Source organism: Urtica dioica, chromosome 10, assembly GCF_054948205.1.
Source record: "Urtica dioica subsp. dioica isolate 48M chromosome 10, U.dioica_male_clone48M_v1_H2, whole genome shotgun sequence".
Taxonomy (NCBI): domain Eukaryota; kingdom Viridiplantae; phylum Streptophyta; class Magnoliopsida; order Rosales; family Urticaceae; genus Urtica; species Urtica dioica.
In genome coordinates this window covers 19,143,257-19,161,976 of record NC_142765.1, presented here as the reverse complement: position 1 = coordinate 19,161,976, position 18,720 = coordinate 19,143,257, and the positions used below count along the sequence as shown (strand labels likewise).

At 36.3% G+C, this 18,720-nt stretch overlaps 4 protein-coding genes across 4 annotated transcripts; 3 read left to right on the top strand and 1 right to left on the bottom strand.

Annotated features, from left to right (window-relative positions):
* The first annotated feature begins 539 nt into the window (after positions 1–539).
* Positions 540–4,923, top strand: LOC149383755 (Pre-mRNA cleavage complex II protein family). Its single transcript, XM_089628957.1, has 10 exons — positions 540–687; positions 1,090–1,350; positions 1,916–2,013; positions 2,179–2,212; positions 2,384–2,553; positions 2,651–2,831; positions 3,185–3,365; positions 3,562–3,661; positions 3,851–3,978; positions 4,583–4,923. Exons 2-10 carry the CDS (start codon positions 1,154–1,156, stop codon positions 4,634–4,636), a joined length of 1,143 nt encoding a protein of 380 aa, XP_089485083.1. The 5' UTR covers positions 540–687; positions 1,090–1,153; the 3' UTR covers positions 4,637–4,923.
* A 1,215-nt stretch (positions 4,924–6,138) lies between these two features.
* LOC149383754 (putative myosin-binding protein 5) lies at positions 6,139–9,339 on the top strand. The gene is made up of 3 exons (XM_089628235.1): positions 6,139–7,009; positions 8,271–8,996; positions 9,071–9,339. Exons 1-3 carry the CDS (start codon positions 6,442–6,444, stop codon positions 9,115–9,117), a joined length of 1,341 nt encoding a protein of 446 aa, XP_089484361.1. The 5' UTR covers positions 6,139–6,441; the 3' UTR covers positions 9,118–9,339.
* Positions 9,340–9,713: 374 nt separating this feature from the next.
* On the bottom strand, positions 9,714–13,351 carry LOC149383753 (serine/threonine-protein phosphatase PP2A-2 catalytic subunit-like). Its single transcript, XM_089628338.1, has 6 exons — positions 12,804–13,351; positions 11,032–11,146; positions 10,721–10,829; positions 10,547–10,624; positions 10,259–10,450; positions 9,714–10,166 (listed from the first exon to the last, which is right to left on the bottom strand). The coding sequence occupies exons 1-6, from the start codon at positions 13,057–13,059 to the stop codon at positions 9,993–9,995; spliced, it is 924 nt and encodes a 307-aa protein (XP_089484464.1). The 5' UTR covers positions 13,060–13,351; the 3' UTR covers positions 9,714–9,992.
* A 1,877-nt stretch (positions 13,352–15,228) lies between these two features.
* 5-FCL (5-formyltetrahydrofolate cycloligase) lies at positions 15,229–18,154 on the top strand. The gene is made up of 8 exons (XM_089629514.1): positions 15,229–15,539; positions 15,998–16,138; positions 16,218–16,382; positions 17,085–17,126; positions 17,250–17,295; positions 17,443–17,513; positions 17,602–17,728; positions 17,823–18,154. Exons 1-8 carry the CDS (start codon positions 15,248–15,250, stop codon positions 17,833–17,835), a joined length of 897 nt encoding a protein of 298 aa, XP_089485640.1. The 5' UTR covers positions 15,229–15,247; the 3' UTR covers positions 17,836–18,154.
* Positions 18,155–18,720: the final 566 nt, after the last annotated feature.

The following is an 18,720-nucleotide window of genomic DNA, read 5'->3' as shown; positions in this document are numbered from 1 at the left end:
AAATCATAGGAAAAAATCGACAAAACAAACGCCAATTCAAATTCATAGGCCACTAATTAAGGCCGCATTCTCTGTTCAAGAATTTTGTGATTAATAATAAATTTTTATTTCTAAAAGAAAAAACTGTAAATAAAAAAAATACTATGAAAATAGGTAATTCTGGATTAAAAAAAATTATAAGATATTTGAGAAAAATAGATATCACTTTCACCAAGATTTTAACCGGTATAAAAGTCCAATTTCTAAGAGGGACAATTAATAAATTTTTTAAGGTAAAATTGACGCTGATATTTATCGTTCGGGACTTGGATACGAGTTGTCTCATTTCAATAATATAAGGCGGTGATTCTACAATCTACAATGAAGATTTTACAACGGTTAAAAAAACGAGGTTTTAACGAGGTATTTTTTCAATAACTTCTTGTTAATTATATAAGATTTTCATTTTAGCCCATAAACTTAATAAATTCAAAATCAATTAATAACCTTTTTAAGGACCTTTTAGTAAACCTTAAAAATGGCATCGAAGTCGAAATCTCAATTTTCGTCGTTTGTCAACACAATGTCGTTTTTGTAGCTTTTCCTTTTCTTCTCTAGAATACTCGCACGCATCGCTTCTTCTTCTTCGTCTTGCTCGCAGTGGTTATTCGGACCGAACTTCGAAACCCTAGCCTTCGTCTTCAACAGGTATGCCATGCCGTTAGTTGCTTGTTTCATAAGATTGAGATCCCAATATTTGGTTGTTGATAATATTTTACAACGTAACCTAATTAATACAGAAACCACCACCATCTGTTCGACGAAAGTCCCCAAAGAAAAATATGCAGACGTGAACCTGATTAATATAATAATTTAAAATTGTTTTTAAACTCCATAAACAAACATGACATGATTCTTTATTTTCACCATTTAATTTTCCCAAAAATAAAATAAATCACGTGACACGCACGCCGTCTTCGTTTACACATCACACGAAAATCTCATGTCAAATTCCCAAACCCCGCCACTCTTTCGTGTTTTTTCGAGTCCGCCTATATATATAAATATATATGAGTATATACTATAACTTTCATATATCACTTTTCACAGGGAAAATCAACATACGCTTGTATATAAAGAGAGACTCGCTTAGAGTTCCGATAGAACAAAGTCAATGGCTTTCGGTGAAGAAGAAGCAGTGGGGAACGATTCGGCGGCGAAGATATACATACCACAAGACTGGTCCGACTCGGCCGAGTTCATCGCTCACGACTCAGCCGCTTCCTCGCCGCCGATCACCGTCGTCTGTGGCCCTAAAAACTCCGGGAAAACCACTTTCTCTCGCCACCTTCTCAACATTCTTCTCAAGAGGTCATTTTTTTTTCCTTCCCTAGCTTAGGTTTGGTTATCTATTTGTTGTGGATTTTCGTAGACTGAATGTGCTTGGGCATTTCGATTTTCTCAGTCATATTTCAGTCTTTCGAATCTTCCTTTGTTAAATTTTTGTTATTATTATTGATCAGTTGGATGTTTTTGAGGTTTTCACTTGCTCATTCAATGATATTAAGCTGGCTTTGCGTTTACTTTTTTCTGTTAGAATTAGACTTGATTATTACCCGACCGAGAGAGTGTGAATCAGTAATTAGGAATTGTAAACTATGAATTTACCTTTGACTGTATAGTTGACCATCCGATAAAGTTGTTTGTGTATTTTGTTGATTATATTTTTTTTTCCCTCCGATGAAAGAGAGTATTTTCAGATTCAGTGTGTTGAGCCTTTTTGTTAAGGGGTTCATATGATTTGCGTTTCTGAGATGAGTATTTAATGGTTAGATTGATCAATATTAAGCATGATTATTGGATATGTCTTACCTATAAATTTCACATTAGCGTAGGTTTTTCTTATCGTGATGTGACTGTTTCATACGATCCACAGGTATAAGAAAGTAGCATATTTGGACACAGATGTTGGTCAGGCTGAGTTTACTCCTCCGGGTTTTCTGTCTCTCACCATGGTTGATAAGCTAACTCCGGGTAACTTTTCCTTATCTGGTCTGTGATTCATCAATGGTTTTTGTTTGGTCACTGTAAGATTATGTGCCATGGCAGTTCTAATTTTTCTGTTTATAGAGGAGTTAGACTGCGTTCTGTTACAGTATATGATTCGGATTTTTCTCTTATGTGTTGTGTTAAAACCAGATTTGGCGGTTCCGTGTCTGAAAACACCTGAGAGGTACGGGGTACTCTTAAACTATTGTAATTGCTTTTGTGCCTCTGTTAGTAGATAGTTTTTTATTTATTTATTTATTTGCTGACACGAGGAATTGAATCCACGGGATTGTGAGTCTAGTGATAAATACATCTTATAGCTGATCTGATATTATACAGTTTTATTCTTTGTTAGGTCGTTTTTCTTTGGCGACACGTCCTCAAAAAGAGACCCAAAAGCATATACGACTTATATATATGCCCTGTTCGATTACTATAAAAAAGAGTACTGCTCTTCCAACAGTCGTGGAAAACGCAGTAAGACTGAACTGCCTCTGGTTGTGAATACACCAGGCTGGGTCAAAGGTAATATCACGAACAAGATTATTGCGCGATATAGCTTAAGTCTTCATTGTCGTATTTCTTGACGGAGACCATACTCTACGTTCTGCTTATTGTTCAGGGGTTGGTTATGACATATTGGTCGAGATGCTGAATTATATTGCTCCCACTCATGTTGTTAAAATAAACACATCGGCTAAGAGTAAGAATCTTCCGAGTGGCGTGTTCTGGTCGGAGAGTGGCTGTGAAGAGACTGTTAATTTAATTGAGATCTCTGCTCGCCAGGACTCTTTAAACAGATCGTAAGCGTTTATACCTTTCGCATTTTGTTGCTGCTCTTGCACTTACTAATACAATTTATCATATCTTAATTCTTATTTATCCGAGTCCTAATCCAATATAGATCAAGACTATTTCAACTAATTATGTAGTTGAAACACTACGTGAGTCTCCATCTAGCTCTGATGACTTGATCGACTATAGAGCTTATATGCAAGTGATTCTCGAATAAAATAACATGGATAATGGTGCTAGTCATAAAGAAAATGACAGCCGCTTTTAACTAATATAGATTTTAATGGCTAATAAACATTTACCCACGTGAACTAGGCCTCTCTATCTGGGCTTATATTGTCCAAAATCAATTTTATTTTAGGGTTCTGGTTCAAAAGGAAGCTCACATTCTGCGGGATTCAAGAATAATGGCGTATTTCAGACAGTGCTTTCCAAGCAATGTGAACATCACTACGATCAAAGAACTCGCACACAGCCTCACATCCCTACCTCCTTATGAAGTTCCAATAGCAAGCATCGAGATCAAACACCTCTACTGCCAGGTACTTATAATAGCTCAATTAAGGGTTTCTTATTATTATTATTATTATTATTATTATTATTATTATTATTATTATTATTATTTTATAATATACATGTGTAAGATGAGAGTTTCACATTTCATCTCTTTTGAAATGAAATTTTAAAAGTAATTTCCCATGTCTCTGTTCTTACTTTTATGACTTTTTACCATCGCAGGTTCCGAAGTCCGAAGTTTTCCACAGTTTGAATGCAAGCATAGTAGGATTGGCTGTTAGCTCAGAAGGGTCCGGAAATTCACGTTGGTGTGTTGGTCTTGGTGGGTTTACTTTTCCTATTTCTTCTTTTAAAGTTGATTATTATCTATCTCCTGTTTATGTTTTAAACCCTTGATGATTTTATCTCTACTTACCCAGCTTCTTAAAGCACTCATTTATAAAGCTCAAGAACTAATTGTTTTTTTTTTCCTTCTTCTTTCTTTTCAATCTCTTGACTTGTTGTAACCCAGGGATTGTGAGAGGCATCGACACATCTAAAGGCTTGTTTTATGTCATCACCCCAGTTCCACTGAGCACTCTTGAAAAGGTCGATATGTTCTTGCAGGGTTTTATCCTGATTCCCACCGGATTGTTGCAGGTAATCAATCGCTCCCGATGATCTTGATAATACCTTAAAATATAGACCGACATAAACACCATAATCTCCGAAGACTTGTGTGCCAGTGACAGAAGAACTTGAACTCAAATAAAGAAAGTGATGAACTTAAAAAAGAAATTAAATACATGATATTTTGACCCTAAAAGTAATATAAAGCTAAATGATTTTTTTAACAATGATATTTAAACAATTTTTCTTTTTAGAGTATATTTTTGCTTTAACGATACTTAAAAAAATTATAAACAAGTTATTTAAATCTGTAAATACTTTGTTTAGGTGTGAATTTCATCTATACATTTTTTATTTGTAATTTATGAAAACGACTAAAATATTACGTGATCAATATTATGACTATTTTGCTTCAAAAATTAGTTTAGGTACCAAAATACCACGAACGTAATACTCGAAAAATGGTTAATTGTTCTAAAAAGCCTTGATTTAAATATAAATCAACATAAACTCCTCAATATTCAAGCTCAGTGCTTTTGTCTTGGGCTTGGTTTATCTGCTAGTCTTTAAAACTTGATTTGGTGAGTGGTATTTTACAAACAAATTAACCATTTTTTTTTTTTTTCTTTCTTAGGTTCAGGGATGTATACCACCTTACATGTCCACAAATGTCTTTTCCACAAGCTAAATCTCCGTTGTTTGGGCTGCAGAAGAAACTTTATTCTCTGACCTTTTATAGCCACTAGTTTATACTTTATAAACCATTACAGAGACTGAAGTGAATATCTGCTAGAATTTATTATGCTCTGTTTTTAAATTAACATGTATTGTTAAGCATATCTATAGAACAGCAAAATCCGTTGTACAAAGACACGAGTTTTACAAAGATTTCTGCCAAACTTTAATGAAGTAGATTCAGCAGGATAAGATTTGTGTTTGACCATTCTGTTTCCATTTAAATCACTATTTATTTTTCCTGAGCATCTATCGATCTCTGAGATATATCGCTGCTCATGCCATTATTAGAAGGTTGCGCTTGTGATAAAAAAAAGGGGAGATTTTAGCCAGAACAAAAAAAATTATGTAACTCACCCGTTGGGTTTAACGAATTGATTTATATTTTTTAAAATGATAATTTTATTTTAGTGTTTATGATTAGATAATATCGTACTCTAGTTCTATTTTTAATTTCAGAAATTCAATAATAAAATGATACTGAATTTATATTTAAATTAAATCTTTCCTACTTCTAATTTTTTATTTTTGCTATGAATAAATAACTTGAGTGGAGAACGAGTTTTAATATAATTATGAGAAAAAATAATCATCTAATTTTTCACATAAACTTAAAAAAAAAATAAAAAAAAATAAGGACAATTTGCTGAGCTAAAAATTGGCTTGACTCGTGATCTTGTATCAAATAGGAAAAAACTAAAAATGCAAGTGTTAAATGCTCATTTATGAAAGCTGATCGGCAAACCTTTCATTTAATTAAAAAAATTGGGAGGATTTGGTGATTTCCACCTAAATCAATCCAACGTAAACAGTACTGCCATATTTGACAAATATCAGATTTGTTTTTTTTTTAGATATGTATCAATCTATCTAGAGATGACATTTTTACCCGAAACCCGTTAGCCGTCCGTTACCCGGTCTTAACGGGTCGGGTAATACCCGTTCAAAATGAGTTAACGGGCTAACGGGTATTACCCGTTAGTATTTTAGCGGGTACGGGTCGGGTAGCGAAAATGTTAAACCCGCCCCGTTAACCCGCTAACCCGCCCGTTAATTATTTATATGGAAAAAACTAGATATTTTTTTTAAGAAAACATTAGATTACATCATAATGAGTAGGTTGTTGTTTTGATTCTTATTAAAAAAATTATTTTTTTTATTTTTTTTAAACGGGTTAACGGGTTAGCGGGTGCTCAATTTTGGCACCCGTCACCCGGCTCGTATACCCGTTACCCGCCCCGTTGGAAAAACCGGGTTAACGGGTACGGGTTAACGGGTATTTTAATAGGCGGGTACGGGTACCGGTATTGGTGTACCCGCTAAAACCCGTACCCATTGCCATTCCTAAATCTATCCATAACTCCATCCATCTACTTATCTAATCTAATCCACATATCCGCGTTTTTCAGCTTCTTTCTAAAACTTCTCTGCCACTTTGAAAAATCATCTGGAAATAGAACCTACATTGTAAAAAAAATCAAACGACAATTAAGTTTTTTTTTGTAGGAAAAAAAAAAAAAATGCACGGCAGACCGTTATTTCAGGTACACGCTCACACAACAACACACTTCACAATCACACCCTCCAAATCTTCCATGAATAGCAATTTACCCAAAATCCACCAAAGACCACCCAAATCCTCCACAAAGACCAATCTTGACTCTCTCTCTCTATCTCCCCCCAAAAAAAAAAAAGATCATGATCTCGGTCAGGTCATGATCTTCTCTTCTTTGAACCAGACCAATACCCAACCCAACGATGGCGAAGCGGTGTTTCAGTCATTTCGTGGAAGAGGAGATGGGAAAATTCCCTCACTTCCTCGTCTTCGCGGTCCTCGAATGGATTCTCATAACACTCCTCTTCGTGGACGGCCTAATCGCTTTCTTCGCGAACCAGTTCGCGTCGTTCTTCGGGCTGAGAACGCCGTGCCTGTTCTGCACCAGAATCGACCACGCGATAGTCCGCGGAGGAAACAACAAAGAGCTCTACCTCGACGCCTCGCTCTGCGACTCCCACAAGGCCCGCCTCTCCTCCCTCGCCTTCTGCCGGGCCCACCGCCGCCTCCTCCCCCACGCCCGCCGCGCCTGCCACCACTGCGCTGACGTGGACGATGATGTGGACGCTGGCGCTGACGTGGACGACGGGAAGTGCTGCTGCTGCGGTGGCGAGGCGGCGGCGGCGAGGAAGACTGCTACTCCGGCGGCGAAAGCGGGAGTTTTCGGTGGGACCGGGAGAGTGGCGGCGGCGACTCCGAGGGGGAGATTCTCGATGAGGAGGAGAGGGAGCGATGTTAGGTTCGACTCCGTTGATCTCGATCACGACAAGTGTGAGTCTCTCTCTCTCTCTCTCTCTCTCTCGTTCCAAATTTTTATGGCTCGTTCCAAATTTATTTCCGAATCAATGCGCTCTTTCTAGTCATAAATTGTTGTATGTAAATGCGGAGCGATAAAAACATGAAAAGGGCATAGAAACTTACTATCTTAGAAAAAAAATGGGCGATTAATGTAATTTTTTTTTTCTAGGGAGATGATATTTTTATCTATAATAATACAAGCACGGAGCTACATTAGGCTGAGAGGGGCTTTGCCCTGATATTTTTTTTGAAAATATATTGAAAACTCGATAATATTTTTTCGTTGTCGAAACTTCCCCAAACTAGCCGAGAAATTTTGTACATAAAATATCATGTACGTCAAAGGTGTATTTTCTGAAAATTCGAAGTTTGTTTGTTTGTATGTTTTTTTTTTTTTTTTTTTTTTTTTTTTTTTTTTTACTTCCTGTGATATATGAGCAATTATTAGAATAGCTATCTGCACAATTTGCAAATTTATAATTAGCTATCCTATGGAATTTTTTGGGGTCCGTTGTCCCGTCCGTGTTTCATATGTATACTGATGTTCTGTTCTTTCTATCCATAATGCATGATTGTGGATCAAATTAAGAGTACTTTTTAGAAAGAAAGGTTAAGATTGTAGAAGAAAAATGATGAGAACGGGTTTGAAAATGATAGTTACTACGCTCTTGAACTAATAACAGTCGGTTTGGATAATATGTTTATATATTTTTATTGGTGTTTTTGGTAATATATGCTGCTGCATGCATGGTTTTGTTTGCCAAGTTCTTCATGTGCTTATTGCCTGTTAAAAACCATCAGGATTCAGGATGTATGTTGCAAAATTATCATTAATAATTAATAAAGAAATGAAATAGTGGTTTTGATCTAGGAAACATGATACTTTTCTAAATCCATACATCCTTTGGTTTGCCTGTTGGTTTATTAGTTTGTTTGTTTATATTTCTCGAGAATTTTAGCTGCGTTTGTGTGTAATATTTGAAAACATTACGAGGGAAAAACAAATATATGCAACCAAATAGAAGACCCTTTTTTTTTTCTTGAACCAAAGAGAAGACCTTTTTGCTTTTCTTTCTTGATGAAAACAATACTTTGTTTTTTTCTGAATGTGATCTAGCAAACTTCGTTCTTTTTTTCTTTTTCCAATAATATTTTTCTCTCTAGTCAAACACTAAACATCGCTTTTATAATTTAATTGAACTTAATTTTATCCACCTCTATACATTATCTATAGTCAGGGAAGATCTGAAAGCTGCGATGATCCCGTTCCTAACACCCGAACCCTACGACGAGCTCGCCAAAACCCCGACCTTCATGCGAACATCCTCGTCATCGTCATCCTCTTTCTCCTCCCGATTCTTCGGCGTCCCTCTCACCGCCGGAGACTCCGCCGGAAACAGCCCCCGACTCTTCCCCGCCTCCGTCTCCTCCCCAAAATTCCTCACCCGCCAGAAATCACCCCTCGGAAAAACCTCCACAACCGCCGCCACGTCAGACGAGAAGTCGGTGGCGGCGGCGCTGTACGCTGAGCTGGACGAGGAGAGGAGCGCGTCGGCGGTGGCGGCGAACAACGCGATGGCCATGATCACGAGGCTCCAGGCGGAGAAGGCGGCGGTGCAGATGGAGGCTCTGCAGTACCAGAGGATGATGGAAGAGCAGTTCGAGTACGACCAGGAGGCTCTCGAGGAGACAAATCACCTCTTGCTCCGGCGAGAGGAGGAGCTCCGGTCGGCCCACGCTGAGCTGGCGGCGTACCGCCGGAGGTACGGCTGGCTGGTCGAGGACGAGGACGACTACGCTGACGAGGCGACGGAGATCGGGAGCTCTTGCGTGAGCTTCGTCGGAGAAGAGCCCTTGTCGAAGGATATCAAGGACGAAAAGACGTATCTTCTCGGTAGGAAAAAGATGGACGGAGGCGATGGGGTCGGGTTTTGTTTGGAGATGATCGATGGCGATACAGGTAACTGAGAACATTCTCTAGTTCTCTTATATAATAAGGGTTGGTCTTAAATGGGGGTTTTTTTTTTTTGACAGAGATAAGCTCACATGAGACAGAGAGGATCCAAAGAGATACAGATTAATGATGTAGAGCTAAGCTTGTACAGCCATTCCTTCTTGTTGAAATGGTATTAGGTTTGGTTTCATGGGGGTGTTGTATTGTTTCTGTTTAAAAGGTTGGGATGGTTAATAATTACATAAAGTTGCCATCTGTATTATTACTATTCTGTTCCATTTGAGTGGAAGTGTACTTGAATTCAACAATACTAAACAAAGAAAGTAATGACTCATGCAGATAAAATATATATATATACATATATATATATATATATATATATTAATGTGTTGGTTGGGTAACAAATTAATATTTTTTTGGGTGACCGATTTGTGTTCATAGAATATTCCTTTTTGTGACCATATATTATATCATCTCTAGAGAGGCATGGGCTTGCCTGTGTTTGACTAGTTTTCAAACAGCCAGTGACAGCCTCATAAAGTGCCCTCTTCGGACTCCAATATTGAGCAAAGAGAGACTGTAATGATTGTGACCGGTTATCAAAATATTAAACAAAATAAAACTAAAAAAAACTTGGTCCAAAATGAAAACAAGCAAAAACCTCATCTTCTCTTTTGATCGTTTAAAGATAGTGTCAAACGAAAAAAAAAGAAAAAAAGGGGAAGGGATATAAACCTGGGTTTCATAAAGAATGCAAGTTATATAATAACTGAAAGATGATTTGCTAAATTCTGTCTCAACGAACTTTTTCTAATACAAGATTCAAAGAAACACCCTCTCAGCTGTAACACAGAAAGAAAAAAAAAAACCTATAGAACGAAACAATATCAATACCATCGATATTTTTTTTTTTTGGTTGCGGAAACTCCTTTCTTTGCAATACAGATCTACAGAAACACAACAAAAATTGCCAGTGCTCGGGAAAGTCAAATGTGACGGGGCTTACAAAAAATAGTCGGGCGTTCTGCGAGTGGTATCAGGCTCAACCTGACGCGGGGCCGGGTCGAACTGTAGGAAATTCTGCTCCATGTTCTCTCCAATCTCGAGAATCGCTGCCATGTTCCCGCACCGGTAACAATAGTTCGGAGCACTAAATACCGTCACAACGTTCTTTTCCTACAAATCGATTACGGAAAATTTCAATGGAAAAAAAAAAAAAAAACAAGAAACACAACTGGGAATTTTGGCTTTTATATTTTTGGACTAACCTGGCACCAATTATAGCCCTCCATGACAAGCTGGTGAGCTCTGGAGATTAGACTGAGCCCATTGGTGTGGTTGAATTGTGCGGCGATATCTTGCCCAAATGTGTACCCGGCTCCTCGAGGAGATATTCCCCACCCACATCGATCGTCCGGGTCAGACCACAGGAGATCGCACATTGGACCCTCGTGAGGAACCTATTATGTTGCAACCACCAAAAAGAAATTAAGTGAAAAACAATGTAATTAGTAAGTTCTTAAGTTATAGAAAAGAGGTCTTTTATTAAAATTTACCTCCTGTATCCTATCCAGAGAGCGAATATTGTCTAGAGTATCCAAGGAGGGAGAGAGACCACCGTGCAAACAGAATATCTACAAATGAAGACATGAATCGAACATTACATAAGGTAACTGATTATGTTAACTATTAAGCAGAAATGAAAATAAAAATAGCTGTAGTGAACAAACCTGGCTTTCAATCAAGGCTGTAAGAGGCAGGTAATCAAAGAGGTCGGTGAAGTATTTCCAGACATTAGCATTTCCATATTTCCTTAAACACTCGTCGTAGAAGCCATACCTAAGAAATATAAGGGGAAGATTGACTTTATTCGTCGCTTTTGTTTAGGGTCAAGCAAGTACTTTTTTACAAAAATCTATAGTATTCTCTCAATGATGGCATTAGTTCCTCACATGAGATATCTCTTATGACTAAAAGCTGAGGTAGAGTTTACATCAAGTTATTCGTAATAAGTTGGTAAACAAAGAAACAAGTCCCTTACACTTGTGTTATTTGCCGACTTTCATGATTTCCTCTCAGAATTGTAATTCTATCTCTGTAACGTACTTTCAGTGCCACAAGAAGAGTGACCGTTTCAACGGAATAGTATCCTCGATCTGCATAAGTTGAAGGAAAAAAAACAAAACACAGAATGAATGTGAAGTATTATTCTGTGTTGTGACTTGAACTTATCTAAAAGTGATAGAATAGAACGATAACATAGATCTCAAAAGCAAGGAACTCCTAACTGCTAAAGATTTATTTTCGCAGTCTATTCCCTGTTCTGTTCAAAACTCTATGCATCGCAACCGCAAAGAGAGAAACTTATTCTCAGATACAAATTATCTCCTATTCTTATACATAAAAAGCTCAATTTCATGCTCAGTTCATCTAAACAAAATTCTTAGAATATCCTATACATAGAATAAGCAAAAGTTAAAATTTAAGATCTTCCCATCTTTTAAAAGAATTTTTTATTAGTTTTTTACCAGAAATAAATGCAGGAACAATTTTAGTCTTGAACTTGCTAATCTAAGAGAGTCGGATTTTAGCCATTAAGAAAATTTCCTATAGCATCATTATGCTACACTACCAAGTGATATAAAACTTTTCACAGCAGAGCTAGGATATTGGTTCTAGTTAGTTCCGGGAAACGTTTCCACTGCTAGTGCTTTAAATTCTTTGGTCTCAAGCTGATTCACTAAAATTTGTAACTGTATACTAAAACACTCCTCGTTGTACTTTCAACATTGGTACTTTGCGCACACATTTTTTTTTACCATTTTCTGAATGACAATAGTCCTTATCAAATGAGCGATTCAATAAGAATGCGACAACTCCTTTGTCACATCAATTCGATTTAAAAAGTTGGTGACAACGATGGCAACCATATCATTATTTTCCGCTGTCCCTCTAAAAGGGCTATACTTATAATAAGCCATCACATACACTTTTTTTTGTTTAAAACCAAATATAGAACCTAATAACTCTGGACACAGAGTCATTAAGCTTCACAATCTTTAATATTTAGGCCATAAAGTACTAGGACAATATGTTCTATTCTACCAAACAAAATGAGATCTAGTTTCTTATAAGTTACAGTTATTACTTCCTGTCCTCTAGTCCAACCACCAGAACCCACATTTCCACACACTCTTATTGCCTCTCTTATCAGAAACATGAAAAGCACACTAACACTGCATTTTTTCTCAGTTCACAATTCCAGAAAGCTAAATCAAAATGAATGCGATCAGTCAGCTGAAAATACATATATAAAAGAAAATCAATCTGCATAGCTCTGCCTCTTTTTCAATTCAACACACTCCAAGTCATCCAAGAAAACACTTTCAATATCTAGAGAAAAAATCGGAATAAACTCATGAGGAAGTTACAGAAAGCTATTCATATTACTACCGCTTTGTCTATAATCAAAATGAGAGCTACTTCCTTCGTGTCCTAGAAAAAACAACAAATCTCTACTTTTCACACATTTGACCTGAGACAAATATCTCCAAAATCAACCATGAAAAAGTTTCAATTCCACCGAAACACTTCAAATCAACCAAAAACCAAACAACGGAAACACCTAAAATACCTAATACGGCGCAAACAAAATCACTCCACTGCAATTATTTTGAACACAAAACCTCCAAAAAAATAAATAGATAAAAAAACCACAAAACCTTACACAAAAAACTTAAACCGTATCTATCATATTCGAAATCCCCCAATAAGTTGTTAGACTAAGAACTACAACCAGTAGAAGAGACAGACCTACATAGTCTCCCATGAAGAGGTAGTTTGTGTTCGGAGCGCTTCCTCCGATCCGGAAAAGCTCGAGCAGATCGTGAAACTGACCGTGGATGTCGCCGCAGATGGTGACCGGACACTTCACCGGCTGAACGTTCCACTCCTCCACCAGGATCGCCCTCGCCTGCTCGCACAGCACCTTCACCTCCGCCTCCGCCAGAGGCTTGCACTGCATCACCTGCTCGATCTGCCGCTCCACATCGCTCTGCGACGGAGCCATTACTTTCCTTCTCTCTCTCTCTCTCTCTCTCTCTCTCTCTCTCTCTTGCTCTCTCTGCGTGTGTGCTCCGATCTCGGCGGCGATGGCTTAGAGCTCAGGCCATGGCCTCGCCGGAGACGGAGGTTAGGGTTAGGTTCTAGAGACGGAGAGATGAGAAAGAGAGAGAATGAAGCTGGAAAGAATGAAGAGATGAAATGAGGGTGGTTTTGTTGTTTGCAGATCAGAATGAAAGGAGATCTTTGCAAGGACGGTCCTTTGTGTTTTTGTGTATTTGCTTTTTTGTTGTCTCAATGATACTGATGAGTGAGTGGATAATATAATACACAGCACACCATACGACGAGCCGTTTGGTTTGATATTATTATTTTAATATACCTTAAAATATTACATTTGTTTCGTCCAAGAATTAATAAATTAGTAACATGGCACATTAGTAATGCAAACATGAAATTTAGCAGAAGCATGAAGATTATAACAGTTTATATCTTAAATTAATTTATTAAAGTGATGTCTTTTCATTTTTTTTTTTGTTGCTAAACTATCAAAGTTCTTGCAACCATAACTTTATGATTAGAATATCACATCTTCTATTTAACTAGCTAATGAATATATATATATATATATATATATATATATATATATATATATACACACACACACACACACATAAAGACATATATATATATATATACACACACACACACACATAAAGAAACTAAACTCATATGTAACAATTTTCTGTAAATGAAAAAAAAATTATAATTTAATTATTTAGCATTTTATTATTATATATTCCTTTTTTTACATGTTTTTTATTTTTATTTTTTGCTTCAGTGACTCGAACTCATTTCATTATTTGGAAGACAAATGAATTTATCAAGTAATAAGCTAACACTCTTTTCGATATGTTTTAATTTTTATATTTTTATATTCTAAGTCGAGAACCCTTGAAATAGATTAGCTCATAACAATTAAAAGGCCAAAAACACAAGACAAATCTATCAAAAAAACGTTTAAATATCCATCGACTCTCTTTAAGGGTCAGGGTCGTTGTAGTAAAACTAAAAGCCATTGATGAACCAGTCCCCAAATACCCGACCCTTCTAGAGTTTGGGTTATTTCTAAAAAGAAAGAAAGAGATATACGATCGTGACTTGTTCAAAAAATTGATCGCAAAGAATAAATTTCTCATGGCCTATCCTATCAAGACCGTTAACTCAAGTGTTAAGGATGCAATGATTAAAACTCTAAAAATTCTCTTTCATAGCTTTTTTATTGTCTACCATATTTTGAATCTCAACTAAAGCGATATATAGCACACTTCTTGTTTTATATTTTTCAGCAAATAAATATTTAACTTTTGTCAACTAAATCTAAAATTTTGAAAAATTGCAAAGTTTTGAACTCGCTTGCAACAATTTTTAAACAATAGACTTTTTATCCCTCTATTTAATTTTTTTTATAGAAGACATTATTAACCAATGATATAAGAGCATATATATACAGGGATGAAAGGTTGGACAAATATAACAATGTATTATACTACCACACAAACACACCCCAAAATCTATTATGTAATGTTGCCTGCCGGATTTGATCCCACGCCCTACCCGTAGGAGGAGAAATGATATTACCACTTGTCTCAAACAAGTTTGGGTCCCTCTATTTAATTTTGTTGCCAAATCAATATTGTTAATTTTTTTTTTTTTTTTTTTTTTTTTTTTTTTTTTTTTTTTTTTTGTACATGTAGCTTATTAAGAGAAGAAAAATGTCATTTTTTAAAGGAAAAATTGTACAAAATAGTTATTTGAAACTAACGGATTAGCAAAATAGTCAAAATTTCAAATTTTAAGCAAAGTAGCCAAAGTTACGATGTCAATATTTTTTTGCTGGCAAATATTTTTTGACACAAAAATTAAAATTTTTGACAATTATTATAAGCAATTTATCACTTTAAAAAATAATAATTCTAATATTAAATTTGTTTTTGAAACTATCTTACCGCACATTTTAATCATTCTTCTAATCTTTATTTTGCATCCTTAACTTCAAATCGGCAATTTAGTAAATCACCATTTTCTAAAAGAAAATCCTAATTCGAAATCACTGTCGTTTATAGTAGTAAAACACAAAAGTTTTCCTGTCGTTTATATTCGGCCACACATCGGTGTGTGTGCACGCGCGCACTATGAGGAGGCCGGCGAAGCAGTTGGTTGTTGCTCTGATGACTCAACCTCTTCACCTCACTCTCCCACCAACCGTCGCCAATTCTCGTAGCTTCCGATCTATCTCCACTTTCCGGCCACCGCGATCCGTCGCCGCAACCATGAGCAGTTCAGGAAAAAACGACGTCGGTTCAGAGCCCAAACGACAGCCGGAGAACGACCAGCTCGATGCCGTTTTCAAGCAGAAGAAGGCCGTCAGATCCAGAGTCCGCAAAGCCCTCAAGGCCATGGAGCCTTCTATGAGGTCGAAGGAAGGTAAGTTCAATCGAGAGTGAGAATTTGTTTATGATCGAGGATATGGGGCTTAGTTTCGTAACTCAAACTCATGAAACTGGAAATGGCTTGTTTGTTTGTTTTTGCATTGATTTATGAATGAAGGAACGGATTTTGATTCTGAATAAAGGAGTATGAGGTTTAGGTTAGTGATGCGTGGTGTTTGGATTCAATTTTTTCTCGGATTGAAGACCGAAGTGTAGTGAATATTTCCAAAGTGGTTTGTATGGTTTTTACTGAAAATTGGTTATTGAAGGCTTTGTTTGCTAATACTTGACAGTGAAAAGAAGGAGAAAGAATGCTTTCTAAAATTTTATGATAAATTAAAAATGTGAGTTAGTATAACTTGATAAATTTTATGACTGAGCAAGGTTTAGGTTATGGCATTTTGAGTTTTAGCTTAGCATAATGGGAAATGATTTTTTCTTTGTTTAATTTAGATGAGGCAGTACAAGATTTAGTTCTCGGAGCTCCGTGGTTCCGGTCTTGCGAGAGACTATGTGCTTACATAAGCTGTAAACCTTTGCGTGAAGTTGATACCTCGAAAATATTGTCTGAGATTTTGGAACCCTCGGTCGAAGGTGTGTCAGTCTGGGTTGCTTCTTACTCATAGTTTTTATCCCCAAATGGTGGTGTTTTTTAAAGAACTTTTTTTTAAAGATGGTAATTTAGGAGTGAAGAAGAAGCTATATGTTCCACGGGTTGAGGACAAGAACAGTCACATGAGAATGCTCAACATCTCTCGCATTGACGATCTTATCGCGAACTCGATGGATATTTTAGAGCCAGCTTCAGTGGATTCCGCTGGAAATGAACGTGAAGATGGTAATATATTTTTTTCCCCGTCAAGCTCGAGATTTTAGTGAACAATCCGTGAACTTGAGTGACGAACTATGTTTTTTATTTCGACAATCTAGGTGCTTCATGTAAATCAACACTGAGAGTTGCTGACTCTGAAATGGACTCAAACATTAGGCTGTTTGGCATTAGGATTTTTGCAAGGAAAGATCATAGTACACTGAAGGAAAATGTTACCTTAAGAAAAAGAAAAAAAAAATTAATGTGAAAAGGAAGACTTTATAATTGCCGTGTGGATTTTGATTTTCCTCACAAATTGGTATGGCAAGAAAATAGTCCTTTTTCTCTTTCATGATTTTCTCTGTATGGCTAACTTTCATAATGGTTTCAAATTTCTCAAGGAGCGGGTTTATGAGTATGTATTTATGTTTGTCATAATACAAATATCTATTAGCCTTCAGTGAACATATAGGTTGGGGAGTGACACCATAATCTTCTGACTATCTTCAGAAACACGTATAGACTAACTTTTGATGCTAAATTTAACTATCAAGAACAAACAAATAAAGGTCAGCTATTAAACCAAGAACATGCCAAACATAATATGATGATTAGTAGCAACCAGAAACTTCTGTTCTTTAAAGTGGCTACTTATTTCAATAATGTTGCTATATACGTTGCTGTAGTAGATTTTTATACAGAGTTTATAGTATCTTGTATTCAATGCAGTCATGCAGGCAAACGACCCCGTAGATCTGTTCCTCTTACCAGGTAACGTTTTATGATTTTCCCCCAAATTTATCGTATTATTGTTAGAAGTAACAATTATAAGTTGGAGATGATAAAAGCCTCGATAATTCTGATTTTTTTTTCTTCTCTTTGCCGCTCTCTCAGGACTAGCATTTGACAGAACTGGAAGACGATTAGGCCGTGGTGGAGGGTACGTTAATCGATATTTAACCTTGAATCCCGTGGTCAGACGGGTTTTTATTTGTTCTTCAACTCTCGCCTCTCATACACAAATGTAAATTTACTTGCAAGTTTATTTTTTTTTAATCCATTACCACTACCATTATAAAACATGCAGATATTACGACACGTTCATAAAGAACTACCAAGATCTCGCAAAGGTGCGGAATTGGAAACAACCCCTCCTTGGTACGTCTTATAATCATCCATCAACATTTCATCATCTTTAGATATTATATTTTATGTACTAAACTGAAAACTAGTTACTTTGTCACAGTCGCGCTATCATATTCCACTCAGATACTAGACGATGGAGTTATACCGGTGACTGAGAGTGATATGCCGGTCGATGCTCTTGTGTCCCCAACTGGTGTGATTCCCATCAGTTTAGCTGCCTTAGAAAGGTGTGTTTTGGCATACACTCTTATTGCGATTTTATTTCTCTCGTCTTTTTCGGTTTATCTAGTCTTTTAAATTTTATTTTTATATTTTTTACAGGATGAAGCCCTGAAAACGGGCATAAAAGAACCGACCCAAAATACTTCTCCGACGTGATTTTCATGGGTTTTATTTGGAGCTTTTGTCGTCGAGAGCAAAAGGGTAATGAACCAAATTCCTTGTAAGCTCAAAAAACAACAAAATTGTTGTATGAAGTTTTCGGGTTGACTTTTTTATTTTTTATTTTTATCTTTTTTTTTTATATATAAACAAAATGCAGTTTCACGTAGTATAACTATCAATTACTGTCATGAACTTGTATACGGTATCGAAAGTCTCCAAACTCTTATTTTTAATGGTTATATCATTTTACTTGAAACAGAAGAAAGAAACATGGTAGATAATTTATGCTCTAATTCCAAGTGTTCGAACCTCGCTTGTCCCTTTGGGCTTGAAAGAGTCAAATTAAGTAAATATATTTCCTATTGTGACTTGTGACAGGGAAATTCAGTGTTGAATGCATTTCTTCTTGGTACATTCTACGTGCTCCAATACATCAGCTTCATTTCTAATTTTTAATTTACAAAGTCTCAAATTTGGCGCCAGTCATTGATAGAGTATCCAATGTGCAACGTTATTATCGCAGACTTTTTTTGTTTCCCTAATTAAAAGATTATTTACTTGATCGACTATCTTTCCAACTACTACAAGAACTGATTCGTATTTCGTACACATTCTTCAACGCTCGGCATATTTTAAATAATTTTTTTTTTCTTTCTGAGGAAAATCAATTTGTAATTATTACTTCAAAGCAAACTGGATCAAAGTCTAACTCGAAACAATTCACAAGCTTTACGGTGGTGTGAATTCTAAATTCTTAGTATGCTGGATATACTCAGCTAGAAAAATACTATAATATCAAAATACAAAAAGATTAAATAGATCTAGAATCATAGAG

What these genes read in the sequence shown, in the direction of transcription:
- LOC149383755 (XM_089628957.1), top strand. Translation starts at nt 1,154, where the DNA reads ATGGCTTTCGGTGAAGAAGAAGCAGTGGGGAACGATTCGGCGGCGAAG. An exon ending in TCAAACACCTCTACTGCCAG is followed by an intron (nt 3,366 to 3,561) that starts GTACTTATAATA and finishes TTACCATCGCAG; the next exon opens with GTTCCGAAGTCCGAAGTTTT. An exon ending in TTCCCACCGGATTGTTGCAG is followed by an intron (nt 3,979 to 4,582) that starts GTAATCAATCGC and finishes TTTCTTTCTTAG; the next exon opens with GTTCAGGGATGTATACCACC.
- LOC149383753 (XM_089628338.1), bottom strand. Translation starts at nt 13,059, where the DNA reads ATGGCTCCGTCGCAGAGCGATGTGGAGCGGCAGATCGAGCAGGTGATG. An exon ending in CTTCATGGGAGACTATGTAG is followed by an intron (nt 11,147 to 12,803) that starts GTCTGTCTCTTC and finishes CAACTTATGCAG; the next exon opens with ATCGAGGATACTATTCCGTT. An exon ending in CTCTGGATAGGATACAGGAG is followed by an intron (nt 10,451 to 10,546) that starts GTAAATTTTAAT and finishes GCAACATAATAG; the next exon opens with GTTCCTCACGAGGGTCCAAT.
- 5-FCL (XM_089629514.1), top strand. Translation starts at nt 15,248, where the DNA reads ATGAGGAGGCCGGCGAAGCAGTTGGTTGTTGCTCTGATGACTCAACCT. An exon ending in AGATCTGTTCCTCTTACCAG is followed by an intron (nt 17,127 to 17,249) that starts GTAACGTTTTAT and finishes CCGCTCTCTCAG; the next exon opens with GACTAGCATTTGACAGAACT. An exon ending in TTGGAAACAACCCCTCCTTG is followed by an intron (nt 17,514 to 17,601) that starts GTACGTCTTATA and finishes ACTTTGTCACAG; the next exon opens with TCGCGCTATCATATTCCACT.
- LOC149383754 (XM_089628235.1), top strand. Translation starts at nt 6,442, where the DNA reads ATGGCGAAGCGGTGTTTCAGTCATTTCGTGGAAGAGGAGATGGGAAAA. An exon ending in TGATCTCGATCACGACAAGT is followed by an intron (nt 7,010 to 8,270) that starts GTGAGTCTCTCT and finishes CATTATCTATAG; the next exon opens with TCAGGGAAGATCTGAAAGCT. An exon ending in GATGATCGATGGCGATACAG is followed by an intron (nt 8,997 to 9,070) that starts GTAACTGAGAAC and finishes TTTTTTTGACAG; the next exon opens with AGATAAGCTCACATGAGACA.